The sequence below is a fragment of the Coffea arabica genome, chromosome 10e (genome assembly GCF_036785885.1).
Source record: "Coffea arabica cultivar ET-39 chromosome 10e, Coffea Arabica ET-39 HiFi, whole genome shotgun sequence".
Taxonomy (NCBI): domain Eukaryota; kingdom Viridiplantae; phylum Streptophyta; class Magnoliopsida; order Gentianales; family Rubiaceae; genus Coffea; species Coffea arabica.
The window spans coordinates 38,989,949-39,016,167 of NC_092328.1; the positions used below are offsets into that span (position 1 = coordinate 38,989,949).

Consider the following 26,219-nt stretch of genomic DNA (forward strand, 5'->3'; position numbering starts at 1 on the left):
GGAAACTAAGATTCGAGATGAAGGTTTAAAGTACAAAGAGATCTTGTATCCAACCCTGAAATTAAACTTAAAACAGTCCAACAATCGTAAAGGAAGGTGGAAAGTTCTTTAAAAGAGTATTTGTTTGAAATCAGAAAATTTCCAGTTTAGCGTGACACTACTTGGAAAAATCGTATCTCGAGTTCTATAAGTCTAAAAATTGAAAACTTTTTACCGTTGGAAACTAGACTCAATGCATTAAAACTTTCTAGAAGATACTTTTCTCAGAATCCAATCCGAAATTATTCAAATTTTAGTTCAAAGTCACTGTTCTAGACAGGACAGAGCAAAACAGGCTTACAATTTCAGTAAAGTTTGGAAATTCAGAAAAATTCGTAGAAGTCGAACCAGCCTTTGAAATTTATACCACAATTAAAACTCCAAACCTAGTTTTAAATGCAACTAACAGAATTTAATTCAGACCTTTCTACACCAAGATACAACAGTTCTAAGAAAACTGATTTTTAGGACCTATTTTACGAAATTTCCAGTTCTGACATACTTGACAGAGTTTCAAAATCTGATCATATCTAGAGCTACACAACTGGAAATTTAGTGTGGTTTGTGGCATTGAAAATTAGATTCAAAATTCTACAATTCACTAGAAGGAACTATCATAAAATTCATTTTGGAAGATAGGTAAAATTGAGTTACAAACTGCAGCTATGACTGTTTCACGGATGAGAACAGTGAGGAAATTCAGTCATTTTTGCCGGATCACTACGGCTCATAGGAAACGAATTAGGAGGTGTATTTTATACCGACGGAAATATCTCAGAGTCTAGTTTCGGATGCCACTAACGGTACTCGATTTCAATTCCCAGACAAAAAGTTATGACCCAAAACGTGAACACTGGTTGGGGTCTCCTGATCAGAAAATTTCCAGAATTCATCCTCACTTTAACCCTACTTTAATACAACCAATTGGAAAATTTTTTGGAAGATATTTAACACACAAAACCACCATCATATATCAAGCATTATTGCACCAAAATAACATAAAAAATTCGAAATTAACTAGAAAGGAACAACCAGCAAATTTCGGCCAGCAAGCATCTCTCACTCCTCTAGCTTTCTTTTTCAACTTTCCAATTAGAACTAAACTATATCTTCTCAAAATAAGCATCAAACAAGCAATTAAACATACAAAATCCTCCAGGCCTCTACTTACAAAATCACCTTAAGTCTACTATCTAATGTCAAGGTTCTTGTGAACCCATCAACAACCCAACAACTAAACTAACTTACTACTAAGATTTGAGAGAAAAAGTTGAGGGTTTCTTGGATGATTACCTTGCTGCCAAAATGAAGACTAAACACTAGGGTTTGAACTCTTAAATCACCAAAGTTTCTTTCTTGTTCAAGTCACCTTTCAAGCTTGTATGAAGAACCAAAATAAGAAGCAAATTTAGAGTGTCTTTGTGGAGCAAGAATGAAAGACAAGGAGCTGAAATTTTTGAAGGGAAATGGGGGAAGGGGAGTCTGCCAAAGCAAGAGAAAGAAGAAAGGGTTTTGGGTGGTAGGTGGTGAGTTGATGGAATGACAAGAAGGATTGACATAAAGGTGTTCTTAGTGCCTAAAAGTCAACAACCGATTAGTGAGCAATTAGTGCTCCTAATTGAGTTTAACATAACTCACTCACATCTAATCTCTCAAATAACTTTTCTTAGTCTACTAATAATCGTCCTTAGTTCTCCAAGATTAGTGTGCTCTCGGATCGAATTTGCCTCGAAAAATGTGCATTCATTATTTCTCGCTAAATGAGCAGCAGAAAAATTAAATTCGTTAACGAAATGTTTTAAAATATAAATGAGACATTGTTTTATGTAAATGGATTTAAAATTGATGAAATAAATTATTCGAAATAAACGGGTAAATAAATAATTAAATAAGCTAGTAAAATGAATTAAGATTAAGAAAAATTAAAATTCGGGTCCTCAATCCTTCCTCCCTTAAAAGAATTTCGTTCTCGAAATTCATACCTTGATTTCGAAACAACTCTGGATATTTCTTTTGGATCTTCTCTTCTACTTCCCAAGTCGCTTCCTCCATTCCATGATTTCACCGTAAAATCTTCACTAAAGGGATTTGCTTGCGTCTTAATTCCTTCACTTTTCGATCTAAAATCTTTATCGGCCTTTCTTCATAGGATAAATTCTCATCAATCTCTACTTCTTCTGGTCGTAACATATGGGACGGGTCGGGATGATATTTCTTAAGCATGGAGACATGGAAGGCAACATGAATTCTGGACAAACTCAAAGACAATTCCAACTTGTAAACTACACCTCCTACGCGTTGAATAACCTTATAGGATCCCACAAATTTCGGTTGCAACTTCTTCCCTTTTCCTGTCATTAGACTCGCTTTCAAGGGAGTAATTTTAAGAAATACTTTATCTCCAACCTCAATCTCTAAATCCTTTTTTCGATTATCCACATAGTTCTTTTGGCGATTTTGAAGCATTCGGATCTTCTGACGTACCAATTTCACCTTCTCAAAAGATTCCTCAACCTAAGGTACAGTAGTTGGGTCCAAAATCTTCTTTTCTCCAATTTCGTCCCAATGAATCGGAGATCGACACTTCCGACTATAAAGATTTTCGTAAGGAGCCATTTGTATTAAGGAATGAATACTATTGTTATAAGCAAATTCCACCAATGTAAGGTACTGACTCCAATTTTCTCCAAAATCCACAATACACGACCTCAACATTTCCTTTAGGGTTTGGATTATCCTTTTCGATTGTCCATCGGTTTGCGGGTGGTAAGTGGTACTAAAATTCAGTTTAGTCCCTAAACTCTCTTGCATCTTTTGCCAAAATCGAGACACAAACCTAAGGTTCCGGTCTGACACTATACTTACTGGTATCCTATACAATCTTATAATCTCGTCCAAGTACAACTTAACTAACTTTTTCAAGAAGTACTTCATATTAATCGACAAAAAGTGAACAGATTTGGTCAATCGATCAGCTATTACCCAAATAGCATCGTGCCCTCTCTGAATCCTTGGTATCCCTGATACGAAGTCCATTGTGATATTTTTCCATTTCCACTCAGGTATCTCTAACGGCTGTAATAATTTAGATTGTTTTTGATGCTCGGTCTTAACTTGCTGGCAAGTGAGACAAGCTCAAACAAATTGAGCAATCTCTCTCTTCATATTCTCCCATCAATAAAGGTTTTTCAAGTATTGATACATCTTATTATCTCCAGGGTGCACGTATACTTAGAACGGTGAGTTTCGTCCAAAATGTCCTTCTTTAGACCTGCATCTTTTGGTACCACTAGGCGATTTCTAAATTTTAACACTCCATTGGTTCCCAAATTGAAATCAGACTTTTTCTCTTTTTTGAATTTTTTCAACCTATTTTTGCACTTCAGGGTCTCCTTTTTGAACTTTTTTTATTCGATCTAACAAAGTAGACCTCACAGTAATATTCTCAAAGATTACCCTCTGTGGCTCAAAACGCGGATTCCAAACACTAATTTCTTCTAGCATGTGCCATTCTTTTACCATTAAACTGGCCATTTGCACTTTATGACTTAGGGCATCTGCCACTACGTTAGCTTTTTCAAGGTGGTAGTTAAGGGAACAATCCTGCAAAAGTTTCACCCGTCTACGTTGCCTGAAATTCAACTTTTTCTGGAAGAACAAATACTTAAAACTCTTATGATCCGTGAAAACTTCGAAAGTCATTCCATATAAATAATGTCTCCACTTTTTCAAGGCAAACACTACTACCGCTAATTCCAAGTCATGGGTCGGATAATTCTGTTCATGAGATTTCAACTTACGAGAGGCATATGCAATCACTTTTTCATTTTGCATCAATGCATATCCTAAACCATCCTTTGAAACATCTGTATAAACCACAAAACCATCTCCTCCGCTCGACAATGCTAACACAGGTGTCTCAGTCAAACACTTTTTCAACTCTTGAAACCCTTCCTCACATTTAGAATTCCAAATGAATTTACCATACTTCTTAGTCAACTCAGTTAAGGATGTTGCAATCTTAGAAAAGTTCTTGACAAATCGACGGTAATATCTGGCTAACCCTAAGATACTTCGAATTTCGGTAGGGTTCTCTGGTCGCTTCCATTTAGAATAGCTTCTACCTTAGTTGGATCCATAGTAATTCATTCCTTAGAAATTATGTGACCTAAAAAGGCCACTTCTTCCAACCAAAACTCACATTTATTGAACCTAGTAAAAAGTTTGTGCTCTCTCAGGGTTTGCAAAACTATTCTCAAGTGCCGTTCATGATTTTCTCGAGACTTAGAGTACACCAATATGTCATCAATGAATACCACCACAAATTGATCCAAATACAACTTAAAAATCCGATGCATCAAATCCATGAATGCTGCGGGCGCATTAGTTAACCCAAATGGCATAACTACAAATTCAAAGTGCCCATATCTTGAATTGAAAGTGGTCTTAGACACATCAGCTTCTAGGATCCTCAATTGGTAATATCCTTACCTCAAATCTAATTTGAAAAATACTACTGCCCCTTGAAATTGGTCAAATAGTTCATCTATGTGAGGCAGAGGGTATTTGTTCTTAATAGTCGCATCATCCAAGCCTCGATAGTCTATGCATAGCCTCAAACTCCTACCTTTCTTCTTAACGAAGAGCAATGGAGCTCCCCATGGTGAGTCACTTTCTCTAATAAAGGCTCTTTCTAATAAATCTTGTAACTGCAACTTCAATTCCTTTAATTCAGGTGGAGCCATCCTGTAAGGTGTCTTAGAGATAGGGTGTGACAGCCCCACCTTTCCCTAAGGCGTACCAAAGGGGTTAGCGGACTGCCTGCCCATCTCTCGTCAGAACTACTAAGACAATTATTTACAATCTAAAACGTTCCGAAAGATATTAGCGCGCTTAATTGATTCAAAAATCGCGAAACGAAAACGAAAAAATTGGAACCGCACATGAATAGTGCCAGCCACGTCACAATCCGGCCGGAATCTGGCTGGATTCTTGGCCGGATTGGAGGCAGTGGCCAACCTCACGGATTCAAAACTTCCCCTGTCAATCCGGCCAAGAACTGGCCGGATTTGCGGCCGAATTCTCCTGCAGAAATTTTCTGCCAATTTTTTTTTCTTTTGTCGTTCAAAATCCGAACCTGTCCGAAACCCATACAAGTACAATAAACTTTATATAACCCTATAAAAGAACATTTCCAAACCAAAATAACACAGGAACATTTTAAACACCGTTATATACATATGGTTGCAACTTTACACCTCAAAAGGGAAATGTTGGATCAAGGTACATTTAAGATTTTTCCAACCATCGAGGAGCTTTACAAAAGAATATATTAAAACTAACTCAACTCGTGCTTCAAAATCACAGTTCTAAAAAGTGATTCCCTGTAAGGAAAACAAAGGCAACGGAGTGAGTTTTTGCCTAATGAGGTACCATCACGCAAGTAAACAAGGTTCACATAAGCATAAAGTTACTCAATCCAAATACGTTCAACAAATGAGCCGAACTAACACCACATTTCAATAAAGATTAAAAGGATACGGACGGCTCTCAAGAGCCATTTTCCTCACTTGCCATACTTGATCTCACCTCGTTGACTCTCCATCAATCCTTGAAAAGTAACCAATACCGTAGACTCCACTTTCCTTCAATTTCCGTCCACCTCACATACCCCTTACCGGGCCCGAACTCCAACTAGTTTAGAAATGATAATACTCGAGTATACCGGAATCAAGAGTCTCATACCCAATGATTCCACAAAATAGTCCCCATGGCTTGTCAATTTCTTCAACCATGCCTTTGCTGGCTCGATTCAATTGACCACCAATGGAGTTGAGCTCAGAGTCAACAGTAAAAGTCGTTGGATGCACGTCCAAACGACATCAGTTCAAGTATAATCAAGAGAGTTTCCAGTGATACAGTAAACAGTCAAATAAGCCATAGAGTACGAGAGTGATAAAGTACACCCTCGTTTCCAACAATATCCTCAGTAATCACAAGCATTCCAATAATAGATTTCAAATTTAACAAAGTCATGAAGTAACAATCATGTGAGTAGTACACTCACCAATTTAAACAAAGTGATTTCACAAATTTCTGCCCAATGAGCGCCTTGGGTCACCAGCACGCCCTAAAACATTCAAGAAAGCACAATTAGACTCGAACACGAGTCATAAACCTAATCCACATACTACTAATGCAAAGCCAAAAGAACTTGAAAGTGAAATAAGGAACACTTGGTGCTAAAGGTTTAGACAACCCCAAAGTCACTCATTAGCACTCTAAGTAACCCAATTCCAAGAAATCATATGGACTTAAAATTTGGGCAGCATTTCCTCTTAAAATTTCGGATTTCCACCCTACAAACAACCATCTATTTCATCCAACACAATCACAAGTACAACAACAATTCACACACTATCCAACACACCTTATTAGGGTTACAATACCCTTTAATCATAGCAAATCAAAAGTTCCACAACAAACCTTAGAAAAGCCCCAATTATGAAACCTTAAACCAAAATTTCCGCACAAACCAGAAATTTTCTGCAAACAATCATATCCAACATATACAAGCTCCATTTTACACTATAACAAGTCATCAATCCATAAGTAAACAATGATTATCATATAAAAATAGAAAAAATCACTAATAAATCAAAATTTCATCAAAACTCCACTTTCAACCATAAACCTACCACAAATCAACATATTTAGCCACTAAAGCCACTAATCTAACATTATCAAGAACAAAGGGAGAATTTCTTAGCAGCTCACCTTGTAAACTCAAGAAAAGAAGCAACTTAGCACCCCCTCTTTCCAAACCACTCCACCATCTTCCTCAATCCTACCTAGCCAAGGGTTTTTATGGAGTAATTTGAAGTTTTAACGGTTAGATCACAAGATTGAAGTAAGAAATGAAGAAACAAGTTGAAGGCTTTCCTTTCTTTTCTTCTTGTGAAGCTCGGCCAAGAGGATGAACATGATGATGATTTTTGGTCAATTTTTGGTTATTTAGTAAAGTTGGTGTAAGATGGTCAAAGTCCAACTTGAATAAGAAAGTGACACTTGTCACCTTTTAGGTTTAAAGTTATCCTTTTGTCTCTTCAATGTTAATCCATCTAGGAAACCTCTAATGATCTCCTAACACCTAGTAATTTAACCTATTTATGCAAAATTTAACCTAAGTGGCCGAATAATTCACACTTAATGCACTAGCGGGTCCCACGTTCCGTATACACTCCTAATTTCTCATGAACTAACTTATAGTAGAAAATAATTTTAAAACTATATTTACTCATAAAAATTATTTAGAAAATTTTCCTAATAAAGAAAATAGAGAATAGGCGTGCAAATAAATAAAACAAAGCCAAGAAAATAAGAAAATTTCGGGTTCTCACACTCTCTCCCCCTTAGAAGAATTTCGTTCTCGAAATTTCTCACCTTAATTCACAAACAGTTCAGGGTATTTTTTTTGCATTTTTTCTTCCACCTCCCAGGTAGCCTCTTCTATCCCATGATTTTTCCACAAAATCTTCACCAAAGGAATTTGCTTGTTTCTCAGCTCCTTAACTTTTCGGTCAAGCAACTGTACAGGTTTCTCTTCATAGGTGAGTGACTCATCTATCTCAATCTCCTCCGGTTGCAAAATGTGGGTCGGGTCACGGTAATACTTTTTAAGCATCGAGACATGAAAGACGTAGTGAATCCTGGACAAACTTGAGGGTAGTTCAAGTCGATACGCTACTTTTCCAATTCTTTGGAGAATTTTGAAAGGTCCAATGAATCTCGGTTGAAGTTTTCTTCCTTTACCCGCTGTAACGCTACGTAACGGTGTGACCTTAAGAAAGACGCGGTCCCCAACTTCGAACTCCAAATCTTTTTTTCGATTGTCCGTGTAGCTCTTTTGTCGGCTTTGGGTTGTTTGGAATCTTTGTCGTATCAACTTGACTTTTTCTCATGCATCCTCCATCCATGGAATAGTTGTTGGATCTAGAACCTTTCTTTCGCCGACTTCATCCCAATAGATCGGCGATCGACACTTCGTCCCATATAGAGCTTCGTACGGTGCCATTTGAATTGACGAATGGTAACTGTTATTGTAAGCAAACTCTACTAAGATCATGTGTTGACCCCAGTGACCCCCAAAATCCAGAATACAAGTCCTTAACATATTCTCGAGAGTTTGAATTGTTCGCTACGACTGTCCATCCGTTTGGGGATGATAAGTGGTACTAAGGTTGAGTTTAGTCTCCAAGGTCTCTTGAAATTTCTGCAAAAACCTAGATACAAAACGAGGATCTCAGTCGGAGACTATGCTCACTGAAACTCCGTGTAGTCTTACTATCTCATCCACATACACTTGGGTTAATTTATCCATGAAATACTTCATGTTTATCGGCAAGAAATGAGCCGATTTGGTTAACCGATCGACGATCACCCAAACGGCGTCATGTTCTCGTTGTGTTCGCGGCAAACCTGAAACGAAGTCTATTGTAATGTTTTCCCACTTCCATTCGGGTATCTCAAGAGGTTGTAACAATCCAGATGATTTTTGATGTTCCGCCTTAACTTGTTGACAGATGAGACACGTTTGCACGTATTGAGCAATTTCCTTCTTCATGTTGTCCACCAATAGGCTCCTTTTAGGTCCTGATACATCTTGCTACTACCCGGATGGATCGTGTATTTGGACCAATGAGCTTCCCCTAAGATCTCCTTCTTTAACATTTTATCTTTGGGCACCACCACTCGGTTTCGGTATTTCAAAATTCTCTCGGGACTTAGATTGAAATCTGACAATTCTCCTTTTTTCGCTTTCTCACCCCACTTCCGTACCATAGAATCTTCCTTCTGGGCCTCTTTAATCCGTTCCGGTAGAGTGGATGTTACTTTAACATTACCAAAAATCACCTTATGACTTCCAAGACAGGGTTTTCACTCACAAATCGATTCCAACAGATCCCATTCCTTAATCATTAATCTCACTACTTGAGCCTTTCGACTTAAGGCATCGGCCACCATGTTAGCTTTTTCCGGATGGTAATTAATGGTACAGTCATAGTCCTCCAGAATTCCATCCATCGCCGCTGTCTCATATTCAATTCCTTTTGTGAGAAGAGGTATCTAAGACTCTTATGGTCAGAGCAAACCTCGAAAGTTACCCCGTATAGATAGTGTCTCCACTTTTTCAGAGCGAAAACAACTGCAGCTAACTCCAGGTCGTGGGTTGGGTAATTCTGCTCGTGAGGTTTCAATTTTTTAGAGGCAAAAGATATCACATTCTTATTTTGCATCAACACACACCCCAGACCTTCCCGCGAGACATCGGTATAAACAGTAAAACTATCTATTCTGTTAGGCAAAGCTAGAATCGGCGCCATGGTTAATCTTTTCTCCAGCTCTCGAAAACTAGCTTCACACCTGGCATCTTACATAAAACGACCATTTTTCTTCGTCAGGTCGGTTAAAGGACCGGCAAGTTTGAAAAAGTTCTTAATAAAACGCCTATAGTACCCAGCCAACTCTAGAAAACTACGAATCTCCGTAGGATTTTTTGGCCTCTTCCAATCAGTCACGGCCTCTACTTTCGCCGGGTCAACAGAGATGCTCTCTTGGGAAATTACATGCCCTAAGAAAGAAATTTTCTCGAGTCAAAACTCACACTTACTAAACTTGGCGTACAACTGATGTTCTCTTAGGATTTACAAGACGATTTTCAGGTGTTGTTCATGTTCCTCACGAGTCTTTGAGTAAACCAGGATGTTATCAATAAATACAACTACAAATCGATCCAAATAGGGTTTAAAAATCCTATGCATCAAATCCATGAAGGCAGCAGGGGCATCGGTCAGTCCAAAGGGCATGACTGCAAACTCAAAATGCCCGTATCTAGAATTGAAAGCAGTTTTTGGTATGTTCTCATTCCTAATCAACAATTGATAGTATTCCTGTCGAAGATCTAATTTCAAAAAGACTACCGCTCCTTGCAACTGGTCGAACAACTCATCTATATGAGGCAACGGGTACTTATTCTTAACCGTCACATTATTCAGCCCCCGGTAGTCTATGCACATTCGTAAACTCCCATTTTTTTTCTTCACAAATAACACAGGGGCTCCCCAAGGAGATCCACTCTCTCGAATAAACCCTGGCTCCAAAAGATCTTGTAACTGCAACTTTAACTCCTTAAACTCAGCAGGTGCCATCCGATATGGGATTTTAGAGATAGGTGACGTCCCTGGTAACAGATCAATTTTGAATTCTATCTCTCTCTCCAGGGGTAGAGTTACTAACTCATTAGGAAATACGTTTCAGATATTCACTTACTATTGGTATATCTTCTACCTTTAGTTTGTCAGAAGGGGTGTTGATAAGAAAAGCTAAGAATCCTTGCGCCCCTCTACTTAGTAGTTTCCTAACCCGAATACCCGAAATCAATGCAGATGAGGCCAACCTACCCCTTATATCTAACCTCAAGGTCGCCTCCCCAGGAATACGAAACTCCACTATTTTCCGCTTACAATCAAGTTGGGCATTATACCGGGCTAACCAGCCCATGTCTAGAATTACGTCATACCCCTTAATGAACAGGCTTATCAAATCCCCTAACAATTTTCTCTCTCCTACCCAAATTTCACAATCCTTATAAATCATACTAGTGATCAAACGGTGATTCCCCGTAGAAGTGCTAACTTCCAGGTTATAAGGTAAACTAGCAGGCTTTATATCAATTCCGCGCATGAAATTGGGGTTGACAAATGAGTGAGTAGTACCAGGATCTACTAAAACTTTCACAAATCGGTGGAATACAGGAATCGTATCTTCTACAACTTCAGAAGAATCGGGGACCTGTTGTGGCCCCAGTGAATATACTCGAGCCGATACCTTGGGTTTAGTCCCTTCCACCTTAGCTGGTTCGGAATTGGTCATCGTCGGTTGCTGGCTTCCCCTTCCATCTCGTGATAGAACCGGACAATTGGCAAGCTGGTGGTCTGCACTTCCGCAACGCAAACATTTTATCTCTTTCTTCCAACAATTGTCCTCCGTGTGGTTTGACTTTCCACAATACTCGCAGGGTCCGCGAGATGCAGAAGCTGAACCTCCTTGGAAACCTCCTCTTTGACCTCTCCCAACTTGTCCACCTCTTGACGGGGCCCCTCTTGACATTCCCGGCATCCTTCCTTCTCCAGTTCCCCGTCCAAACTTGGGAGGGGTACTCTTATCCCCCTGTTCCGAACTACTTTCAGAAAATCCTCGCTTCTTTGCCTGGAAGTTTCTCACTTGTAGCCTGGCATTTTCCACTTGTTGAGCCTTCTCCACTACATCACTGAAGGTGTTAATCTGGACTACAGCTAAATCCTTCTGGATCTCCACGTTCAGAGTCTGGACAAAGCGCCTTATTCTTCATTGTTCGGTCATGATGAGTTCGGGCGTAAATTTGGACAGTCGAGTGAATTGGTTCTCGTACTCGGCTGCAGTCTGAGTTTCCTGGCGAAACCGGATAAACTCGTCTTCCTTCCGTTCTTGAATCAGAGGAGGGAAGAATTTAGCGTTGAACTCCCTCATGAAGTTCACCCATGTCCTGGGCATCTGTTCTCGGTCCCATTTCTGTCTTATTACGTTCCACCAGGAACGGACTGCCCCTTCCAGTTGGAAGACAACAAAAGTCACCTGCCTCTCCTCTGTGTAATGCAGGGCAGCAAAGATGTCCACCATCTTTTCTAGCCATCTCTCGGCCACATCCAGATCTGGCCCTCCAATAAACTTCGGTGGGAAAAACTTCTGAAACCTTTCGAGGGCCCTATCCTCGCTTTCCACATAATTACCAGGGTAGGGATTAGGGTTTTGACCCTGTTGCTCTACTACATGAGCCAACAAGTCGGTCATTTGTTGAAGGGCGACAGCCAATTGCACATTCGGATCGACCCTAGGTTCAGGGTTTGGTTCAGACGTGGTTCCCCTAGTACCCCCTTCAGTCGTGGGTTACCTAACTCCGCGATCCCGACCACGTCCACTACGGGTTCCCTCCATTGAAATTTAGTCGATCTAAGGTAAAACGTAAATATAACATTAAAGTTAAAGGTAAACATAAATAAGGAGCCAAAAGATATTCACAAATCAAAACATATATACATATAACACAACAGTGTCAAGCAGATCACACATTAACAGTCAGTCGGATACACACAAAGAGATTTCATGAGATAACGGAGTCATCATCAAAAGTACTATTTACGAATCTAGACCAAACATACAAAATCAGCTAGCTAGGGGTTCTTTCCCGGATCTACTCCCCCCATGGAATCAAAAGTTAGGTCAAAAGATTTCTAGCCTAGTTCCCCACTGAGCCCATAGACTCTCCCCCTTGGCTAGAACTAGGGGTGCTCCCCTCGCCAGAAGTTCCATCCTCAGAAGCCTCCGCTTGGGCGTTGGCGCCAATCACTCCTTGGATTAGCGCCTCACACTCGTTAATAATACCACTGGAACGGTCTCTAACTTCCCTGACCACGTTCGTAAGACGATTATTAACCCCTTGCAATTGCTCTCTAAGAGCATTCTTTCGCTTTTGCTTCATAGCTATGTCCTCTCGGAGCTCCCCTATCCGATCCGCTTGCATCCTCATGATGCCTCTCAGCCTAAATATCTCCGTGTGATCCCTGGCGGCGGCGCGTCTAAGCCTCCTTCGTTCGCCAAGCACCGCCACGACCACATGGTCGACGTAAGATTGGTTCCGACAACGGTTACAACGACGGGTCCGACTAGCGGTTTACCACAGCCGGATCGGTCCTTTAGGCCTCTCCTGGTAATCGATAACACGAGGCCATCTCTGAGGCGGCTCACCCCCGCCCTCTCCACTTGCTCCAGCCATAACCTACAAGAATAACAAAAGTTTTCATGTCTTAGACAATATAATCATACTTAACGGCGTCTTAACACATTCCTCACAGGTCCTAAGGAACAAAATTCAAACTTGCCTAGGTCACTTCTAACCTAAGCTCTGATACCAATTGTGACAGCCCCACCTTCCCCTAAGGCGTACCAAAGGGGTTAGCGGACTGCCTGCCCAACTCTCGCCAGGACTACTAAGACAGTTATTTACAATTTAAAACGTTTCGGAAGATATTAACGCACTTAATAGATTCAAAAATCGCAAAACGAAAACGGAAAAATCGGAACCGCACATGAATAGTGCCGGCCACGTCACAATCCGGCCGGAATCTGGCCGAATTTTCGGCCGGATTCTTGGCCGGATTGGAGGCAGTGGCCAACCTCACGGATTCAAAACTTCCCCTGTCAATCCGGCCAAGAACTGGCCGGATTTGCAGCCAGATTCTCCTGTAGAAATTTTCTGCCAATTTTTTTTTCTTTTGTCGTTCAAAATCCGAACCTGTCCGAAACCCATACAAGTGCAATAAACTTTATATAACCCTATAAAAGAACATTTCCAAACCAAAATAACACAGGAACATTTATAAACACTGTTATATACATATGGTTGCAACTTTACACCTCAGAAGGGAAATGTTGGATCAAGATACATTTAAGGTTTTTTCAACCATCGAGGAGCTTTACAAAAGAATACATTAAAACTAACTCAACTCGTGCTTCAAAATCACAGTTCCAAAAAGTGGTTCCCTGTAAGGAAAACAAAGGCAACGGAGTGAGCTTTCGCCCAATGAGGTACCATCACGCAAGTAAACAAGGTTCACATAAGCACAAAGTTACTCAATCCAAATACGTTCAACAAATGAGCCGAACTAACACCACATTTCAATAAAGATTAAAAGGATACGGACGGCTCTCAAGAGCCCTTTTCCTCACTTTCCGTACTTGATCTCACCTCGTTGACTCTCCGTCAACGCTTGAAAAGTAACCAATACCGTAGACTCCACTTTCCTTCAATTTCCGTCCACCTCACATACCCCTTACCGGGCCCGAACTCCAACCAGTTCAGAATTGGTAATACTCGAGTATATCGAAATCAAGAGTCTCATACCCAATGATTCCACAAAACAGTCCCCATGGCTTGTCAATTTCTTCGACCATGCCTTTGCTGGCTCGATTCAATTGACCACCAATGGAGTTGAGTTCAGAGTCAACAGTAAAAGTCGTTGGATGCACGTCCAAATGACATCAGTTCAAGTATAATCAAGAGAGTTTCAAGTGATACAGTAAACAGTCAAATAAGCCATAGAGTACGAGAGTGATAAAGTACACCCTCGTTTCCAACAATATCCTCAGTAATCACAAGCATTCCAATCATAGATTTCAAGTATAACAAAGCCATGAAGTAACAATCATGTGAGTAGTACAATCACCAATTTAAACAAAGTGATTTCACAAATTTCCGCCCAACGAGCGCCTTGGGTCACCGGCACGCCCTAAAACATTCAAGAAAGCACAATGAGACTCGAACACGAGTCATAAACCTAATTCACATACTACTAATGCAAAGCCAAAAGAACTTGAAAGTGAAATAAGGAACACTTGGTGCTAAAGGTTTAGACAACCCCAAAGTCACTCATTAGCACTCTAAGCAACCCAATTCCAAGAAATCATATGGACCTAAAATTTGGGCAGCATTTCCTCTTAAAGTTTCAGATTTCCACCCTACAAACAACCATCTATTTCATCCAACACAATCACAAGTACAACGACAATTCACACACTATCCAACACACCTTATTAGGGTTATAATACCTTTTAATCATAGCAAATCAAAAGTTCCACAACAAATCGTAGAAAAGCCCCAATTATGAAACCCTAAACCGAAATTTCCACACAAACCAGAAATTTTTCACAAACAATCATATCCAACATATACAAGCTCCATTTTACACTATAACAAGTCATCAATCCATAAGTAAACAATGATTATCATATAAAAACAGAAAAAATCACTAATAAATAAAAAATCCATCAAAACTCCACTTTCAACCATAAACCTACCACAAATCAACATATTTAGCCACTAAAGCCACTAATCTAACATTATCAAGAACAAAGGGAGAATTTCTTAGCAACTCACCTTGTAAACTCAAGAAAAGAAACAACTTAGCACCTCCTCTTTTCAAACCACTCCATCACCTTCCTCAATCCTACCTAACCAAGGGTTTTTATAGGGTAATTTGAAGTTTTAACGGTTAGATGACAAGATTGCAGCAAGAAATGAAGAAACAAGTTGAAGGCTTTCCTTTCTTTTCTCCTTGTGAAGCTCGGCCAAGAGGATGAAGATAATGATGATTTTTGGTCAATTTTTGGTTATTTAGTAAAGTTGGTGTAAGATGGTCAAAGTCCAACTTGAATAGGAAAGTGGCACTTGTCACCTTTTAGGCTTAAAGTTATCATTTTTTCTCTCCAATGTTAATCCATCTAGGTAATCTCTAATTATCTCCTAACACCTAGTAATTTAACCTATTTATGCAAAACTTAACCTAAGTGGCCGAATAATTCACACTTAACGCACTAGCGGGTCTCACGTCCCGTATACACTCCTAATTTCTCATGAACTAACTTATAGTAGAAAAATAATTTTAAAACTATATTTAATCATAAAAATTATTTAGAAAATTTTCCTAATAAAGAAAATAGAGAATAGGCGTGCAAATAAATAAAATAAAGCCAAGAAAATAAGAAAATTTCGGGTTCTCACATAGTGGCCGTCCCCGGAGCCACATCAATCTTAAATACTATTTTCCTTTCCGGAGGTAACGTCTCTAATTTCTCGGGAAAGACGTCGAAAAATTCCTTTACTACTGGCACGTTTTTCAACTTCACCTTATCCCCAGGTGTATCGATAAGAAAGGTTAGATATCCTTTGACTCCACTACTTAACAATTTCCTAACTCGAATTCCTGAAATTAAAGCAGACGACGCTAGTCTACCTCTCATATCTAATTTTAAAGTTGCTTCCCAGGATTGTGCAACTCTACTAGATTTATCTTACAATCCAATTGAGTATGGTACCGAACTAACCAATCCATCTCAAGTATCATATCATACACCTTAATTGCTAAACTCATTAAATCCACCAACAATTTGCTCTCACCAACCCAAATCTCACAATTCCTATAAACTTTATTAGCAATCAGGCATTGGTTCCCCGTAGGAGTTTTAATTTTCAAATCAAAAGACAAGAAATCACACTTAACATCTACATCCTTCATAAAGTTAGGATCTACGAAAGAATGGGTTGCCCTGGAATCAATTAAAACTCTAGTTAGGCGATGAAAAATAGGAATCGTACCTTCCACCATTTCAGTTGGGTTAGGGATTTGCTGATTGTCTAAGGCGTAATCCCTAGTTGGCACTTTCGGTCGGCTCCCTCCGGCACTTGACTGCTTTGAAGCAGACCTAGCAGGCTGTTGGGTATTTCCTCTTTCCTTAGAGGCATTAGGGCAACCCGCAATCTGTTTCTCGGCACTACCACAAATCAGACATTTCTTTTGCTTTCTCCAGCACTTGATCTCAGTGTGGTTAGGCTTGTTACAGTATCCACAAATCACACGAGGGGTCACGGCCTGACTAGTTTGAAAATTTTCTTTTTGCTGACCTCGTCCACCCTGATTTCCTTTTGTCGGGGCTCCCTTTGATGGAACTCCTACTCGTTTTTCAAGCATTCTCACTCCTCCAGCCCCTCTTCCTATCTTAAGAGGTTGGGTAGACTTCTCAGATGATCTAGGGGTATTACTTGGGTTACCCCTCTTTCTAGTATGAAAAGCTTTAGATTGGGACTTAGCAGTCTTTCTATGCCTTTTTCAAAGCATCCGTGAAAGTTGTGATCTGGGCGGCTGTAAGGGATTTTTGGATTTCTACATTTAACCCCTGAATAAACCTCATTATCCTTTTACGCTCCGTAACCACAAGCTCAGGGGCAAATTTGAAAAGTTTAGTGAATCGCTCCTTATACTCGGCCGCACTTAGTAACCCTTGTTTCAAGTTAATAAAGTCATCCTCTCTCTTTTCTTGTATCATAGGCGGAAGAAATTTGGCATTGAACTCCCTATCAAAGTTTGCCCAAGTCCAAGGGGTTTGTTCTCTTTTTCACTTTGCTCTAACAACATTCCACCACGAGCGGGCTGCTCCCTCAAACTGAAAAATGGCAAAATTCACTTGCCTTTCCTCAGCATAGTCAAAGGCAGTAAAAATCTCCACCATCCTTTCAAACCAAATTTTCGCTACCTCTGGATCAGACCCTCCATGAAATCTAGGTGGAGCGAATTTCAAGAATCTCTCTGGGGCTCTATCCTTACCCCTCTCTTGGTTCATAAATTGGTTGGCTGGTTCAGGGCCTTGGTGCTCAACTAAACGCTTAAGAACATTGGTTATGCGGTTAATGGCTGTAGCCATTTGATCACCCTTTTCATTCCTAGGGTTTTGGTTTGGACCAGTCACAGATCCCTTACCTCTCAGGAGTGCAGGGTTGCCGAACCCCATGCCCACGCCCCCTTCCACGTCCTCGTCGATCCATATTGCAAGATTCTAAACGCATAATTAAAAGAGGAAAAAAAATTAAGCGTAGAAATTTAAAACAAGTACAGATTGCAAGAACACTTTAAAATGAAAGTATAGATATTTACATAGATTCGAAGTCATGTCACATGTTAAGAGTACATACAACGAGTCACTTGTATCAAATACATGACATAAGCATCTAAATGCCTCAAAAATACAGGGGTACATGCACAAAAATACAAAAGATCTCACAACGAGATTCACCCCTTCTAAGTCCTGAACAACAATCAAATGATCAAGAGGTCTCTAATACAGGTGGACCGAACTAGAAGATCCTACAGCCTCAGAAGGGTCCTCCTCCATCGGTTCCATCTCCATCTCCATAGCAGGTGCAGCCTCCCTAAGTACATCCCCAAGCAAAGCCTTCTCTAGACACTCAGCCATAGTCACACACTCGGCCATAATACTATCCACGCAGTCCCTCGTGTCCTAGACAACCCGGATAAGGCGCCCCTCAGTCTCCTGAAACTATGCATGGGAGACGTCAGCCCTCTAACGTTCCTCTAGTACTCTAGCCTCTAACTTTTGGATTCGAACAGTCTGGGCCTCTATAGTGGCCTCCATCTCCTCTCTCTCCGCTAGTACTATCCGGAGGTTACTAACCAAATGCCTCCGCTCCTCGGCTACCCTTAACACCAAGCGGTTAGGGTAAGAGTATCTTGCTCGGTATAGGCACGACCTACCCCGTCTAACAGGTGAGTATCGCAAAAGGGGGCCGCCTCCAACATGCGATACGGGATCACGGGGAGAGGACCCTCAACACTATTGTCATCACTGCTGCTATCCATATCCTACAAATAACCCACAACCAAAGATTAGGTCCTTAAATTCATTGATACCATTTAAGAATTTAACCTAAGGTCTACCACGGGTTTCTATGACCAAAAGTTCACAACTAAAAACTTCTAACCCTAATCCAGATATTTCAAATACAGTGCTCTGATACCAATTGTGATGCCCCCATCTCTCCCTAGGGCGAATCCTAGGGTATCAGCGAAACGCCTGCCTAACTCTCGTCAGGACTCACGCACTCGTTCAAGCTTAATATAGAGCCACAAAACATCCAACGACTTAAATAAAAGTACTTCAAATATACAAGTTACAACTTCTAAAGTTAACCATTATAATTACAAACCACTAAAGAAGAGTAACAAAAGTTGCACTTTAAGAGTCACCAAATTCATACAAAATATACTAGCTTCCACCAAAATGCTAGTCTAGATCCTCCAATCCACCTCCAATGCCTGTTAAGGAAAACAAATTTAAAGGGATGAGCGAACGCTCAGTGAGGCCAAAAAAACAGACAAGCAACCAAGTAACACCATTAAATCAAATAACATGCTTTAAACAACTTTTAAACATAACATTTCATTTAATTGCACAAGTTGGAAATAACACACATGGAAGGATACGGGAGGTCGCAGGAGCTATTTCCATTTCTCGACCCATTCAAGCCATTTGGGATTGACTCTCCGTCAACTCATGTAGTAATGGGACTGTAGCACTCCACTTACTACCTCCAACCAACATATCACCCACTCGAATTCGGAACCAAACATATGTGAAGTGGTAATACTATTCGAGTATGCCAAACGAGATTTCAAATAATCAAACTATAATATTTTCCAAGATTCACCAAACTTCTGGACTAAGCTCTTGCCGGGTTGAGTTTCAAGACTAGTCAATGGGTTGGGGCGTCCCCACAAGTATATTTGGTCGACGAGACAACGCTCCAATCGATTTTGAATCGGTCATAGCACTGTATCGGGATGAACGGTACCTCCCACCAAAATAGGGCATGATACTTCTAACCGCTCAGAACTCACGACTTAAAACATGTTCATGTACAAGTGCAAGTCATGTATATTCATGTAACAAGTATCATATAATCAGGAGAGAGAGAGGGTGAAGGCAATAAAGTACACTCTCGCCTCGACAAATTCATGTATCATATATAGCACTTGTACACATATCATTTCAAACACATTAGCATTTAACATGCACTTGACACTCCCACAAGTCAAGGGCAAAACAAGAGTGAAGCGATAAGTCAGACGAGCTCTTCGGCGTCTTCGTGATCACCTGGGACATGTACAATCACAATTACCTAGGTGCTCGACCAAGGTTAATAAGAAAGATATTTTTTCGCTACCCACTCTCATGGTCACATGTTCGAATCAAGTTAAAGTAACTTTTCTCGCTACATCGTTGAAATAATGCTCAAAGAGAGCTCGAAGATCGTTTTTGATTCAAGTCGTGGAAAGAAATCTCAATTCCAAAAGAAAGTACCGCTTTCACTTTTGGCACGAAAATCAAGGAAAAGGGTAAATAGTTTTCATCCCTCGAAATTTCTAATCTCATCTCCGAACTTTAAAATATAAAGAGCATTCACGTTTTCAAACTAATGGAATCAAAATCCACCCAAAACTCCGCTCGTTTTCATAGCAAATATTAAAGCTAAAGGCTCCAAGTTTTGAGTAGAAAACTAGTAAAATTTCTCCAAGATTTACTCTAGTCAAAACGCTTCCTTTTTAGAGTTCAAACTCATGAAAATCGCAGTTATAAGAATAGGGGTTGAAGTCCATAATTCAAGTATGAAGAGATGTGCCATAACCAAGGGAGTTATGCAATCAATAGGAATAAAAAAAAGGGATTAATCCCTTGAAAACTAAGATTCGAGATGAAGGTTTAAAGTACAAAGAGACCTTGTATCCAACCCTGAAATTAAACTTAAAACAATCCAACAATCGCAAAGGAAGGTGGAAAGTTCTTTAAAAGAGTATTTATTTGAAATCAGAAAATCCAGTTTAGAGCGACACTACTTGGAAAAATCGTATCTCGAGTTTTGTAAGTCCAAAAATTGAAAACTTTATACCGTTGGAAACTAAACTCAATGCACTAAAACTCTCACTTTTCTTAAAATCTATTATGAAATTATTTAAATTTTAGATCAAAGTCACTATCCTAGACAGGACAGAGCAAAATAGGCTTGTAATTTCAGTAAAGTTTAGAAATTCGCCAAAATTCGTAAAAGTGGAACCAGTCTTTGAAATTTGTACCACAATTAAAATCCCAAACCTAGTTTTAAATGCAAATGACATAACTCAATTCGGACCTTTTTACACCAAGATACAATAGTTCTAAGAAAACTGATTTTCAGGACCTATTTTACGAAATTTTCAGTTCTGACATACTTGACAAAGTTTCAAAATCTGATCATATCTTGAGCTACACAACTCAAAATTTAGTGTGGTTTGTGGCGTTGAAAATTAGATTCAAAATGCTACAATTCACTAGAAGGAACTATCATAAAATTCATTTTGGAAGATAGGTAAAATTGAGTTACAAACTGCAGTTATGACTGTTTCTCGGATGAGAACAGTGAGGAAATTCAGTCATTTTTGCCGGATCACTACGGCTCATAGGAAATGAATTAGGAGGTACATTTTATACCGACAGAAATATCTCAGAGTCTAGTTTCGGATGCCACTAACGGTACTTGATTTTAATTGCCAGACAAAAAATTATGGCCCAAAACGTGAACGCTGGTTGGGGTCTCCTGATCAGAAAATTTCCAGAATTCATCTCGCTTTAACCCTACTTTAACACAACCAATTGGAAAGCTTTTTGGAAGATATTTAACACACATAACCACCATCATATATCAAGCATTATTGCACCAAAATAACATCAAAAATTCGAAATTAACTAGAAAGGAACAACCAGCAAATTTCGGCCAGGAAGCACCTCTCACTCCTCTAACTTTCTTTTTCAACTTTCCAACTAGAACTAAACCATATCTTCTCAAAATAAGCATCAAACAAGAAATTAAACATACAAAATCCTCAAAACCTCTACCTAAAATGCCACCTCAAGTCCACTACCTAATGTCAAGGTTCTTGTGAACCCATCAACAACCCAACAACTAAACTAACTAAACTAACTTACTACTAAGATTTGAGAGGAAAAGTTGAGGGTTTCTTGGATGATTACCTTGCTGTCAAAATGAAAACTAAGCACTAGGGTTTGAGCTCTTAAATCACCAAAGTTTCTTCTTTGTTCAAGTCACCTTTCAAGCTTGTATGAAGAACCAAAACAAGAAGTAAATTTGGAGTGTCTTTGTGGAGCAAGAATGGAAGACAAGGAGCTGAAATTTTTGAGGGGAAATAGGAGAAGGGGAGTCGGCCAAAGCAAGAGGAAGAAGAAAGGGTTTTGGGTGATAGGTGGTGAGTTGATGGAATGACAAAAAGGATTGAGCTAAAGATGTTCTTGGTGCCCAAAAATCAACAACCGATTAGTGAGCAATTAGTGCTCCTAATTGAGCTTAACTTAACTCACTCACATCTAATCCCTCACTTAACTTTTCTAAGCCTACTATTAATCATCCTTAGTTCTCCAAAATTAATGTACTCTCGGATCGAATTTGCCTCGAATAATGTGCATTCACTATTTCTCGCTAAACGAGCAGCAGAAAAATTAAATTTGCTAATGAAACGTTTTAAAAATTTAAATGAAACATTGTTCCATGTAAATGGATTTAAAATGGATTAAATAAATTTATTTGGAATAAACGGGTAAATAAATAATTAAATAAGCTAGTAAAATGAATTAAGATTAAGAAAAATTAAAATTCGGGTCCTCACATTCTTCCCCCCTTGAAAGAATTTCATCATCGAAATTCGTACCTTGATTTAGAAACAACTCTGGGTATTTCTTCTGGATCTCCTTTTCTACTTCCCAAGTCGCTTTCTCCATTCCATGATTTCTCCATAAAATCTTCACTAAAGAGATTTGCTTGCGTCTTAATTCCTTCACTTTTCGATCTAAAATCTTTACCAGCCTTTTTTCATAGGACAAATTCTCATCAATCTCTAATTCTTCCAGTCATAACACATGGGACGGGTTGGGATGATATTTTTTAAGCATGGAGACATGGAAGTATCATGAATCCTGGACAAAGTCAAAGGCAATTCCAACTTGTAAGCTACACTTCCTACGCTTTGAATAACCTTATAGGGTCCCACAAATTTCGGTTGCAACTTCTCCCCTTTTCCCGCCATTAGACGCTTTCAAGGGAGTAATTTTAAGAAATACTTTATCTCCAATTTCAAACTCTAAATCCTTTCTCCAATTATCCGCATAGCTCTTTTGGCGACTTTGAGTCATTCAGATCCTCTGACGTACCAATTTCACCTTCTCAAAAGCTTCCTCAACCTAAGGTATAGTAGTCGGGCCCAAAATCTTTTTTTCTCCAACTTCGTCCCAATGAATCGAAGATCGACACTTCCGACCATAAAGAGCTTCATAAGGAGCCATTTGTATTGAGGAATGAAAATTATTGTTATAAGCAAATTTCACCAACGTAAGGTACTTACTTTAATTTTCTCCAAAATCCACAATACACGACCTCAACATGTCCTCTAGGGTTTGGATTATCCTTTTCGACTGTCCATCGATTTGCGGGCGATAAATGGTACAAAATTCAGTTTAGTCCCTAAACTCTCTTGCATCTTTTGCCAAAATTGAGACACAAACCTAGGGTCCCGGTCTGAGACTATATTTACTGGTATCCCATGCAATCTTATAATCTCATCAAAGTACAATTTAGCCAACTTTTTCAAGAAATACTTCATACTAATCGGCAAAAAGTGAGCAGATTTGGTCAATCGATCCACTATTACCCAAATAGAATCGTGCCCTCTCTGAGTCCTTGGTAGCCCTGATACGAAGTCCATTGTGATATTTTTCCACTTCCACTCGGGTATCTCTAACGGCTGTAATAATCCAGACGATTTGTGATGTTCGGTCTTAACTTGCTGGCAAGTGAGACAAGCTCGAACAAATTGAGCAATCTCTCTCTTCATATTCTCCCATCAATAAAAGTTTTTCAAATCTTGATACGTCTTATTAGCTCCAGGGTGCACCGTATACTTAGAATGGTGAGTTTCGTCCAAAATTTCTTTCTTTAGACCTGCATCTTTCGGTACCACTAGGCGATTTCTAAATTTTAACACTCCATTGGTTCCCAAATTGAAATCAGACTTTTTCCCTTTTTTGTATTTTTTTAACCCATTTTTGCACTTCAGGGTCTCCTTTTTGAACTTTTTTTATTCGATCTAACAAAGTAGACCTCACAGTAATATTCCCAAAGATTACCCTCTATGGCTCAAGACGCGGATTCCAAACACTAATTTCTTCTAGCATGTGCCATTCTTTTACCATTAAACTGGCCACTTGCACTTTATGACTTAGGGCATCTGCCACTACGTTAGCTTTTTCAGGGTGGTAGTTAAGGGAACAGTCGTAATCCTTCAAAACTTTCACCTATCTACGTTGGCTCAAATTCAACTCTTTCTGGGAGAACAAATACTTAAGACTCTTATGATCCGTGAAAACTTCGAAAGTCACTCCATATAAATAATGTTTCCACTTTTTCAAGGCAAACACTACTGCCGCTAACTCCAAGTCATGGGTCGGATAATTCTGTTCATGAGGTTTCAACTTACGAGAGGCATACGCAATCACTTTTTCATTTTGAATAAATACACATTCTAAACCATCCTTTGAAGCATCTGTATAAACCATAAAACCATCTCTTCCGCTCGGCAGTGCTAACACAGGTGCTTCAGTCAAACACTTTTTCAACTCTTGAAACCCTTCCTCACATTATGAATCCCAAATGAATTTACCATGCTTCTTAGTTAACTCAGTTAAGGGTTTTGCAATCTTAAAAAAGTTCTTGATAAACCGACAGTAATATCCAACTAACCCTAAGAAACTCCAAATTTCGGTAGGAATCTCTGGTCGCTTCCATTTAGAAATAACTTCTACCTTAGTTGGATCCACAGAAATTCCTTCCTTAGAAATTATGTGACCTAAAAAGGCTACTTCTTCCAACCAAAACTCACATTTATTGAATTTAACAAAACTATTCTCAGGTACCATTCATGATCTTCTCGAGACTTAGAGTACACCAATATGTCAACAATGAATACCACCACAAATTGATCCAAATACGACTTAAAAACCCGATGCATCAAATCTATTAATGCTGCGTGCGCATTAGTTAACCCAAATAGCATAACTGCAAATTCAAAGTGCCCATATCTTGAATTGAAAGCGGTCTTAGACACATCAGTTTCTAGGATCCTCAATTGGTAATATGCTTACCTCAAATCTAATTTGAAAAATACCACTGCCCCTTGCAACTGGTCAAATAATTCATCTATATGAGGCAGAGGGTATTTGTTCTTAATAGTCACATCATCCAAGCCTCGATAGTCTATGCATAGCCTCAAACTCTCATATTTCTTCTTAACAAAGAGCAATTGAGCTTCCCATGGTTAGTCACTTTCTCTAATAAATTCTCTTTCTAATAAATCTTGTAACTGCAACTTCAATTCCTTTAATTCAGCTAGTGCCATCCTGTAAGGTGTCTTAGAGATTGGGGCCGTCCTCGGAGCCAAATCAATCTTAAACACTGTTTCCTTCTCCGGAGGTAACATCTCTAATTTCTCGGGAAAGACGTCGGAAAATTCCTTTACTACCGGCACATTTTCTAATTTCACCTTATCCCCAGGTGTATCGATAAGAAAGGTTAGATATCCTTTGACTCCACTACTCAACAATTTTCTAACTCGAATCCCCGAAATTAAAGCAGACGACGCTAGTCTATCTCTCACATCTAATTTTAAAGTTGTTTTCCCAGGAATGTACAACTCTACTAGCTTTATGTTACAATCCAATTGAACATGGTACCGAGCTAACCAATCCATCCCAAATATCACATCATACCCCTTAATTGATAAACACCTTAAATTCGTCGATAATTTTCTCTCACCAATCCAAATCTCACAATTCCTATAAATTTTATTAGCAATGAGGCATTGGTTCCTCGTAGGAGTCTTAACTTCTAAATCAAAATGCAAGAAATCACACTTTACATCTACATCCTTCAAAAAGTTAGGATCTACAAAAGAATAGGTTGCCCCGACATCAATTAAAACTCTGGCTAGGCAATGAAAAACAGGAATCGTACCTTCCATCACTTCAGTTGGGTTAGGAATTTACTGATTGTCTAAGGCGTAAACCCTAGTTTGCACTTTCGGTCGGCTCCCTCCGGCACTTGACTGCTTTGAAGCAGACCTAGCAAGTTGTTGGGTATTTTCTCTTTCCTTACAGGCACTAGGGCAACTCGCAATCTGTTGCTCGGCACTAACACAAATCAGACATTTCTCTTGCTCTCTCTAGCACTCGATCTCAGTGAGGTTAGGCTTGTTGCAGTATCCACAAATTACACGAGGGGTCACGGCCTGACTAGTTTGAAAATTCCCTTTTTCCTGACCTCGTCCATCCTGATTTCCTTTCGGCAGGGCTCCCCTTGATGGAACTCCTACTGGTTTTCCAGGCATTCTCACTCCTTCAGCCCCTCTTTCTATCTTAAGAGGTTGGGTAGACTTCTCAGACGATCTAGGGGTGTTACTTGGGTTACCCCTCTTTCCAGTATGAAAAACTTTAGATTGGGACTTAGCAGTCTCTCTGTGTCTTTTTCAAAGCATCCGTGAAAGTTGTGATCTAGGCGGCTGTAAGGGATTCTTGGATTTCTACATTTAACCCCTGAATAAACCTCCTTATCCTTTTACGCTCCGTGACTACAAGTTCAG

The 26,219-nt window shown here is 39.5% G+C and overlaps 1 protein-coding gene across 1 annotated transcript; it reads right to left on the bottom strand.

The window, feature by feature from the left end:
- Positions 1 to 24,899: 24,899 nt before the first annotated feature.
- On the bottom strand, positions 24,900 to 25,601 carry LOC140015225 (uncharacterized). The gene has a single exon (XM_072067138.1). It carries the CDS (start codon positions 25,599 to 25,601, stop codon positions 24,900 to 24,902), a length of 702 nt encoding a protein of 233 aa, XP_071923239.1.
- Positions 25,602 to 26,219: the final 618 nt, after the last annotated feature.

Coding starts and splice junctions, on each gene's coding strand:
- LOC140015225 (XM_072067138.1), bottom strand. CDS start 25,601: ATGGAAGGTACGATTCCTGTTTTTCATTGCCTAGCCAGAGTTTTAATT.